The sequence below is a fragment of the Misgurnus anguillicaudatus genome, chromosome 2 (genome assembly GCF_027580225.2).
Source record: "Misgurnus anguillicaudatus chromosome 2, ASM2758022v2, whole genome shotgun sequence".
Taxonomy (NCBI): domain Eukaryota; kingdom Metazoa; phylum Chordata; class Actinopteri; order Cypriniformes; family Cobitidae; genus Misgurnus; species Misgurnus anguillicaudatus.
The window spans coordinates 23,895,288-23,905,612 of NC_073338.2; the positions used below are offsets into that span (position 1 = coordinate 23,895,288).

At 38.2% G+C, this 10,325-nt stretch overlaps 1 protein-coding gene across 2 annotated transcripts; it reads right to left on the minus strand.

Annotated features, from left to right (window-relative positions):
* Positions 1-1,126: 1,126 nt before the first annotated feature.
* htr5aa (5-hydroxytryptamine (serotonin) receptor 5A, genome duplicate a) lies at positions 1,127-10,195 on the minus strand. Of its 2 annotated transcripts, none has more exons than XM_055202046.2 (3): positions 9,527-10,195; positions 5,693-6,293; positions 1,127-1,698 (listed from the first exon to the last, which is right to left on the minus strand). In XM_055202046.2, exons 2-3 carry the CDS (start codon positions 6,227-6,229, stop codon positions 1,363-1,365), a joined length of 873 nt encoding a protein of 290 aa, XP_055058021.1. In that variant the 5' UTR covers positions 6,230-6,293; positions 9,527-10,195; the 3' UTR covers positions 1,127-1,362. The 2 variants fall into 2 exon arrangements, with proteins under 2 accessions (XP_055058021.1, XP_055058020.1); XM_055202045.2 differs by having other exon boundaries at positions 5,531-6,293.
* Between the last annotated feature and the right edge of the window lie 130 nt (positions 10,196-10,325).

Consider the following 10,325-nt stretch of genomic DNA (forward strand, 5'->3'; position numbering starts at 1 on the left):
AATTATGTTTTTTGAGGAAAACATTTCAGGATTTTTCTCATTTTAATGGACTTTAACGGACCCCAACACGTTACAGGTTTAATACAGTTTAAACTTGCAGTTTCAAAGGACTCTAAACGATCAGAAACGAAGAATAAGGGTCTTATCTAGCGAATAAAAATAAAAAATATGCACTTTTAAACCACAACTTCTCGTCTTCCTCCGGTCCTGTGATGCACCAGCGCGACCTCATGTAATACGTCATGACGTCAAGAGGTCACGGAGGACGTATGTGAAACTACGCCCCAGTGTTTACAAGTGTGGAGAAAGAGGACCGTTCCAACGTTGTTGTTTGTCGAATGATACTAATTAATGTCTTTGTGTCAGTTTATTGTTTAAAATGGTCCGCAAATGTGCGTTTCATATATGTAACACGTGACCTTTCCACGCCATTATGCAATTACGTGAGGTCGTGCTTGTGCGCCACAGGACTGGAGATAGATGAGAAGTTGTGGTTTAAAAGTGCATATTTTTTATTTTTCTTGTCAAAAATTGTTTTGCTAGATAAGACCCTTATGCCTCGTTTGAGATCGTTTAGAGTCCTTTGAAACTGCAATTTTAAACTTCATTAAAACTGTTAAGTGTTGGGGTCCATTAAAATGGGAGAAATCCTGGAGTGTTTTACTCAAGAAGCGTGATTTCTTCTCGACTGATCAAAGAGGGACATCGACATTTTGGATCACATTGTGGTGAGTAAATTATCTGGATTTTTTAAAGAAAATTGACTAATCCTTAATTCAGTGTTAAAAGGAACAATTTAGTGGTAATCAAAATACACAAGAATGTGTAGTTATGTTTAACAGGAGCTTTCATTTTATATATATGTCCTGCCCCAAAATTTTTGCAAGCAATTCTTGATTTGAATTTAGCTTTAAATCCTTTCTCCCTATTTATCTTCTCTCTCTTTATATAAATATATACCAATCTCTTCATAATACTATTAAATAATTGATAACAATTTCATGCTTAAAAGACATTATGCTACTAAGGAATGCACAAAAGATATGTAAAATGATTTCAGTTGAAACTTACAAACCTTACATGACATAAATATACACTGATATTAACTCTCTGGCTAAAGTACAGAAGCAGTTAACAGTTTGATTTAATGCAAAGGACAGACTGACATTTTGAAAACTCTGGATCAAATCATCCCTTTGCTAGCCAATAAAATAGTCAGACATCGTTCAGCCTTTGTGTTTTCCACTGTGAACTTTTGATTCCTGAAGCATTCAGATAACGCACTTCCCAAATCCTAAGAGTGATTTAAAAATGACATTTGTGAAGAAGCTGAGCTGTCCGCTATCTCTCGGGCGCTGGGGCTTAGCGCGGTCGTGAGAAGAGATTCCTAAAAGCATTATTATAGTTTTTATTGAAGGCTGTGTAAATGAGAGGGTTGAAGAATGAATTAGAGTAACCCAGCCAGAGGAAGACGCTCTTCCATATTGGCGGAATGTTGCAGGAACACAGCGGTGTGATGAGTTCAGTCAGGAAGAATGGGATCCAGCAGAGGACGAACACTCCGATTAGGATGCCAACCATAAGAGCTGCTCGCTTCTCTTTCTGTTCTCGCCACGTCTCACTGTCGGTCTGGAAGGTCACTGTGGCGTGACGCACGGTGAACACCATCTGAGGCTGTTGCCTAGAGGCTTCTTTTACCTGAAGTGAAAAAACCATTAGAAGCTATTGAGGAAACCACACTGTAAAGATACAACTACAAAATGCTCTCCCAACAAAGGTGATGAAGTAACTTGAACAAAGATATTTAGTAAGAAGGTTAAATGTATTATTTTGTTTATACACTCTCATGAAAAAAAAGGTATATGAAGGTATAAAAGTTGTCACTGAGGTGCTACCTTTGCAAAAAGTAAACTTTTGTACCTAAAGGGTACATATTGGTACTTCTAAGGTACACGCTGGTACCTTAGAGGTAAATCTGTACCTAAATCAGGGGTGTCCAATCCTGCTATTGCAGGGCCGGTTTCTCTGCAGAGTTTTGCTAATCAACCATTATCAAACACATGATCCAGCTAATCAAGGTCTCAAGGAAAGCTTATGCAGCTGACTTGTTGCCTCGCTGCCTCATGGGGTGGTGGATGCATCCCAATTCAGGGGCAAATGACATCAACAGGCCACGACGAAGGCTGTTCCAATTCGAAGGCTCCTTCACATACAAGCCTCCAAATGTGGCTTTTTTTCCCCCTGAAACCAAGGATCCATAGATGTATCCTTCACAGCCTTGGCTATCCCAAGATTCAATGCGCGCACGTGGCGTGTGTATTTTGAAATAAACATTGAAAACTGTAGTTAAATAAAAGTGTAAAATTTGGCAATTAAAGGTCCTTATGACTGTTTTACTATTATAAATGATGTTTTAGTGATGTGAAATATTAATGCTGCAATATTGTGCGTGTTGCGTTTTGCTTTTGTTGGTGAATTTTACATACTTTCGGATAGTTTAGTCTGCATCAATGTGTTACATTTTCTAAAATAAATAAAACAAAAATCTGTCTGTATATTTGTTTTTAAAAGTCTGAGGGGTCTTAGCTGTTATGTCCCACTGACAAGCGTAGTGGCGGAAACATCAAGTGACGCAACTATGCCGTCTTATACCACGGGTCTGTTGAATGCTGTATTCTGATTGGCTGAGAAATGTTCCGTGGGTATGCATTAATTTCTGATAACCGCACACCTAACTTGTCAAATGTCTTAAAATTAGGCACCAGAGCAATGTTTGTGGTGACCGTGGTATAAGAAGAATAATTGACGACCGGCCATTGAATCATAAGAAAATAATGCACACCCGCGGTGTAACGGCATTGCACCTTGGGTGTGCATTATTTTCGTATAATTCAATGGCACGTCGTCAATTATTCCTTACATACGCAACTCCCCCCGTAGGCTAGACCGTCTCATTTCAGTTCACTTTGTGGCCTTTACAGGCTGCCACCTTCAAATATCGAGCCTTACCTTCAAAGTCCACAGCCTAAAAGGATTAGTTAATTTTCTTAAAAAAAAAATCCAGATGATTTGCTCACCACCATGCCATCCAAAGTGTTGTTGTCTTTGTTCGGTCGAGAAGAAGTTGTGTTTTTTTTGAGGAAAACATTCCAGATTTTTTCTCATTTTAATGGACTTTAATGGACCCCAACACTTAACAGTTTCAATGCAGTTAAAAATGGCAGTTTCAACGGAGTTTCAAAGGACTCTAAACAACCCCAAATGAGGCATAAGGGTCGTATCTAGTGAAACGATTGTCATTTTTGACAAGAAAAGAAAAAATATGCACTTTTAAACCACAACTTCTCGTATATCTCCGGTCATGTGACGCGCCAGCGCGACCTCACGTAATACATTATCACGTCAAGAGGTCCCGGAGGACGTATGCAAAACTGCGCCCCAGAGTTTACAAATGTGGAGAAGGAGGACCGTTCAAACGTTGTTGTATGTCGAATGATACTAATTAATGTCTTTGTGTCAGTTTATTCTTTAAAATGGTCGGCAAATGTGCGTTTCATATATGTAACACGTGACCTTTCCACGGCATTATGCAAATACGTGAGGTCGCGCTGGCCTGTCACAGGACCGGAGATAGACGAGAAGTTGTGGTTTAACAGTTTTTATTTTTCTTGCCAAAAATGATAATCGTTTGGCTAGATAAGACCCTTATGCCTCGTTTGGGATCGTTTAGAGTCCTTTGAAACTGCAATTTTAAACTGCATTAAAAAAGTTACGTGTTGGTGTAAAATCCATTAAAATTAGAAAAACCCTGAAATGTTTTCCTCAAAAAAACAAACAAAAAAAACCACAGTTTCTTCTCGACTGAACAAAGAAAGACATCAAAATTTTGGATGGCATTGTGGTGAGTAAATGATCTGGATTTTTTTTTAAGAAAATGGACTAATCCTTTAAAAGAATCCAGACCCTAAATAGGGATGCACCCAACTTAGGCAGCATGAAGGCAGCTCTTAGAAACGCATCCAGACAGCCTTCATAGGCAGAGTAACAGAGTTCTGTTTGAAATATAAACAGAGAGATTCTTTGTGATAACTAAATATATTTGAAAACTACAATACCAATTTCTTGCTAGAAATGCAATTAAAAACTTTATTTACACAAAATTTGTGCTCCAGCCACTTTCTTGGCCACTCGAGTCGACCAATCAAATTCCCCGCGCACACATAGAATTGTGGGACAAGATGATTGTTTATTGTTTATTGTTTTATTTGGATCCCCATTAGCTCCCACTTTAGTGATGAAGGTATCCCAGGAGGCGGGAAGTACACCAAACATTGGATTCGAATGTGCCTTGATGCCTTCCTGCCTTTTTTAACTTTTGGACACAGCCACAAACTAGAAACTTTCAGGCAGTTGTGATGAGGGAAGTTTCAACTAAACTCTGACCCTCCAGGAACGAGTTTGGACACCCCTGACCTAAATGGTACAAATTGGGACCTTTTTAAAAGGTACCGTTCCAGTTACAAAACTTTTGCAACTTTTTCCTGAAAGTGTACTAAACAAGATTTTGTTGACTTAAATACCCCAGTGTTTGTACAAGAAATTGTTCATTAAACAAGGGTTTGAAAGTCCCAGCATGCAAATGTATTTATATTATTAATAAATATTCGTAATGCTATTGTTATGCCTGTAAAGCGTTGTGTTTGCAGCAAAAAAGGTCATTGGTTCAAACCCAGGGAACACACAAACCATTTTAAATGATTACACAAGGGTTTGAAAGTTCCCAGCATGCATTGCAGCATGTAAAATATTATGAATATCATTAATGAATATTGTTAATGCATATTTTTGTAGTGAAGTTCAAAGACATTACTTAATAAATTGGCCTAAAAGTTGCATACGGTTTTCTCAGCCTCTGAGCTTCTATTACAGCGCAGGTGCACAGATTATGGTCTAATAAACAACAGTGTTTGATCTTAAGGTGACTTAGTGGCTACATAACAAAATGTGCCATTCCTTAACACTTGTGCAGTGATATTCTGCAGTAATATCTATTGGAATGAATAAGAAAATAGCTTTTAAGCGTAAGCTTTTAAACCCTTGAAGTTTTCCCATCAGTTCTGTCAGACCCATACTTTGCCAATCACTCCAAAACCCACTGAGGTAGAACAGGGTAGTAATGGAGTGAAAAATAATGTGAAACTAATCTATGAAGGGTGCCAGGATTACTATTCACTAAAGTGTTGTGACATGCTCAGAAATTATACTTTGCTGTTAAAGTTAAAAGGGAATGTTAATGGAATGTTCAAGTTCAATCGGCTATCGAGTTGAAGTCTATTTTGTTCTTTAGAAAAATGATTGCCGGGACATGAGGAGACTGATCTAAAAAGACAAGTTTTGCCTTAATTGTTGCTCAATAAATTCTCTCCATGCGACTTCATCTAAAGTACAGGACGTAATATTCACAATACTGGTACATTACCAGTCAAGGTTGCATAAAGTAAAAGTATGAAATATCGAAAGTTATCACTACCTCCCCAGCCTCTGCAGCTGGAGTGATGGTGTTGGTCTTCTTAGCTCCGATACGGAACTTAGCAGCTTTGTATATCTTCCAGTAGACAAACAGAACAACACAGAGAGGCAGATAGAAGGCCCCAAATGTGGAAAAGACGGTGTATGATGGCTCCTGGCTCACCTGGCACTCCATGTCCTCTTCCGAATATGTCTCACCCCAGCCAAACAGCGGGGAGAGGGAAATAACGGAAGAGAGCAGCCAGGTCAGGCCGATCATCACGTTGGAGATCTTCTTGCGGGTCTTCAGGGTGTACTCCAGGTGCCGTGTTATGGACCAGTAGCGGTCAAGCGCTATTGCGGTCACGTTCCAAATGCTGGCCGTACAACACAGGACGTCAAAAGATATCCAGACCTGGCACAGAGCTCGGCCCAACTTCCAGCGTCGACCGTTGAGCTCGTGCACCAGGCTGAGAGGCATCACCAGAGCAGCCACCATCACATCAGATATGGCCATGGAGGCCACCAAATTGTGGGGCACGCGGTGGAAGGTCCTGACTCTGAGAATTGTGACCAGAACGAGCATGTTCCAGACGAACGTAGCTACCACAAGCATGGCGAGCAAGGTGAACGTCAGGACGCTGAACACGGTCTGCGGCCTGAAGACGTCTCCATGGTCTGAGCTTTGATTTGAGGAGCTGTTCTGGCTCACATCAGCCATGGTATTGAGAGCGCTTTTGTTCACTTGGAAATGATTGAGAAACAACTTCCTTTGACTGCTACTGCTGTAAGAAAAGTGAACAAAAGTTTAATAAGTAAATAATTCAGTTTCTGGACAGATGTATACCGAGCCCCTAAGGTGACATTGGAGTAAAAAAATCGAAAGTTTAGTTTCGCATGCTCACGTGAAACTTTCGCATGCTCAGGAGAAAATTTCGCATGCTCACGTGAAACTTTCGCATGCTCACGTGAAACTTTCGCATGCTCACGAGAAACTTTCGCATGCTCAAGCGAAACCCTCAAATGCAATTTTTTTTTAAAGTTACGTTTCACGTGCGCACATGGAACTATTGTTTGTATTGCTTTTGTCACATGCCTTAACAGATTTTTGTTTGTTGGCACAGTGTAATAAAAACACATATTGACATGCCAGAGAAAACATGCCAGTCATATGAAGTTTCAGAATGGAAAGATTTCTGAATGCTTAATGGGAGAATGCTTTGTAACAATAAATTCAACTTGTTACATTTGACATTGGCAATACATTTAAAGGGGACATTTCACAAGACCTTTTTAAGATGTCAAATAAATCTTTGGTCTCCCCAGAGTATGCATGTGAAGTTCTAGCTCAAAATATCATATAAATAATTTATTATAGCATGTTAAAATTACCACTTTGTAAGAGCGACCAATAATGTCCCGTTTTTGGATGTGTCCTTTAAAATGCAAATGAGCTGATATCTGCACTAAATGTCAGTGCTGTGATTGGATAGTGCAGATTAAGGGGCGGTATTATCCCCTTCTGACATCACAAGTGGAGCCAATTTCCAATTACCTATTTTTCACATGCTTGCAGAGAATAGTTTGCCAAAACTAAGTTACTTGTTTAATCTTTTTCACATTTTTTAGGTTGATAGAGACACTGGGGACCTAATTATAACACTTAAACATGGAAAAAGTCAGATTTTCATAATATGTCCCCTTTAAAATAGTTATTCTCAGAGACGAAGAAACGTATAGGCTAATAGCCATCTACGCCACTGACCAAAAATATCCATAGATAAATGACTAATGCAAATGTCAGATACTCTGTAGCTCCAGGAACATACTGTTTAGGTTAAAATTATAAATGTGAAATATTTGAAATAGCTCTGCTGCTTATAACGCTCTTCTTTCATAAATTAGGTGCTGGGTAGCCTAATTGCTCTTTACATCACCTGCTTTATTTTAATGAGCAAAGTATTTGCATTCGGCTGTGCATCTTGCTGGGAGCAGAATCTAATGAAGTCTTTGCAAAAGTATTAATATTTCATTTGTGTGAAAAGCTTGAATCCTTATTTTAGACCAGGTAGTCCTATATCATCATCAAATTCATTATGGAGTCACAAAAGCATGATGGAATATATATTCCACTATGCTTTGCGACTGCATAATGAATATGCAGCTGAAATCCATTTAGGCTGGGTCTGTTCTTCTAACACGTAATTGTGTTTCTGTGTGAAACGCTGGCCAAGCCGATTAAGCATTCAAGTACGATTTGCTTGGAGGACCCAAGGACAGTAGCAACAAACACGTTAAATCTAAGAGGAAAAATGGGCACAGATTAAAGCCTGTTAGATCTTCTTGTGTTCAATGGTTTAAGAAGATATATTTAATATAGGGACGCACGATACAAAATTTCTGTGCCGATAATATTTGATTAATTAGAATTGCATTTATCAATACAGATAGATACAGATAGTTTTGTTTTTTACTCTTTGTTTCTAATTATAATATCATGAAATCCTAGACGTGCAGAACGTACAAACTGGTTGTCCCCCAATTCAAAATAATCACACAGCATGAGTTTTGATGCGCTTTTCCACCCTTTTGATTGTCGGGATACAGGGTGAATTCTGAACAGCGTGTTTTATGTCATACATTTTCTTTGGGGTGGGGGGTGTGCAAGGGGATGCACCTTACCCTACACCAGGTGTGGGGGGGGGCTTCCCGAAAGGATGATTATAGGATGATTTTATGGAGAAAACAGTAAATCACAAAAAATTATTTTACCTGCTAGGGTCACAAATTGGTGCATGTGAAACACACAAACACTTGATAATGATCAATCATCATTCAGTTCCCTAAAAGTGTCAAATTGTTTAACAAGAGATGGCCGTTTATAAGTTTAATGCATGTGTGGGAAGTCATAAACTGCATAATTTCCTTAAACATGAAATATCAAAAGTGCATATCATCTGCTCTCACACAGCCCTTATTCTTGAATTATTACTGTAATGACAGCTAAAACAGTGCAGCGTCTGAGGACTCATCCTAATCAGACTGATGACACTTGTTCACTCTTTACAGCCGAATCCTTCAAACGTAAGACAGGAGTCTAGTCATTAATATAATACTCTGAAAAATATTGTGTTGTTTCAACCCACAGTTTGGTTAAATATGGACAAACCCAACCGCTGGTTTAAATGAACTTAGAAAATGTCCATATTTTTCTCAAACATGCAACAACCCAGCATTTTTCCCAGCATCAGAGTGTATAAACATCCTCATCAATATTCAGATCAATCTATACAGTTATTCAATATGGGATTATCAATGACAGATTAATAAAATATGTGATGGTTATATTTCATTGCCAATAAGGTACTGTAACAAGGGTTAATTTCACTGTATTTACAAACATGCTTTTCAACCAGCACAGTTTTTGACAAGTGCTTGTGTAAACCACTTAGGAAACCAAATGGTTTTGTGCCTACGATGCTAGTATTTGTAACATTGTAACAAGTTGTAACTTCATCAAGTTGTTACTTCTTCACATTCAAACTTTAGGTTCATGAATGTGTGAAAGTATTTTTTATACCCGACTGTATCTACTGTAGCCTACTGTATGTAAAGTCAGTTGTGCATTAATTTCCATACAGTCTCCCTTGCAGCCTTATTAAGCTGTTTTTCAAGCTCTATCACAATTAAGTAAGGTCCAAGCGCATACATTTATTTAAATTTCTATGCACATATTGGTTACATCCATTTACATACAGTTATGTATGTCCATACATAATGGAGAGTCACGCAGAAGCATAACAATCAAGTCGCCCAAAGTGAGTGAACGATAATAAAAAGAGTATAGAGTGCAAGACATGAGCTTTTTGCTCATATAACATCCATACAATATAAAATTATATTTGCGAATACAGCATCATTTATTTACTGTATGTTGCTCTGCAGCGCAAGACACTAAAGCGCACATTAACATTTAATCTCATCCTTAAAGCTCTGTATTTTTTATCTCTCCACTTACCTTTGGGAAGACTTTTCTAGGAAAGATAGAATCACCCCATTCAGATTGGAAAGGAGACAATTCCCTGAGTTGGAAGTCGGTCAGTTTCTGCCTGTCAGACAGGCAGCAGGAGTGCTTTACTGCAGCTTTCTCAAGAGCAAACCACACTGTCTGGATAGAAGGTCGAGGGACATCGTGCTACCATATGAAATCCATGTGACATAATGGGAGGCGTTGTGCTTAACGTTTGACGTTTTCTGAAATATGGCAATGTCTATTGTTTTTTATTTTTAATAATAAAAATAATAGATAAGTCATTAATAAATGACCTATACTAGACAGGATAATTACTTATATAGCGAGTTTCTTAGTACATGCACTAAGTCACTTTAAAATATGAACACAGACGCTAAAATAAATAAATAAACAAAAGTAGCCAATATACAAACCCTTAAAATTACACTCAATCATAACTATGAAATCTCACGAGATCTCGCGGGAACACGATTGTACGGGAAGAAAAACAAAACAAAGACATGTGTGCGCGTATTGATTTATAATGCAGACTCATTTTCTTTGCCTTTGCAACGACATATCATATTTCACAACGGATAAAAGACTATAGACTAAATAAACAAATCTATCTCTTTAGTGATATAAAAACGTGATAACATAAACATGTAAGTTATATGTTCGTTTAGTGCCATTATGAAATGCATTTGGAAGACTTGTATATGGCAAAATGCATGAGGTGAAGACACACGAAAGCTGCAAAACATTCATACTGCAATTAATTCATATTGATGTTTAAATTAAATGT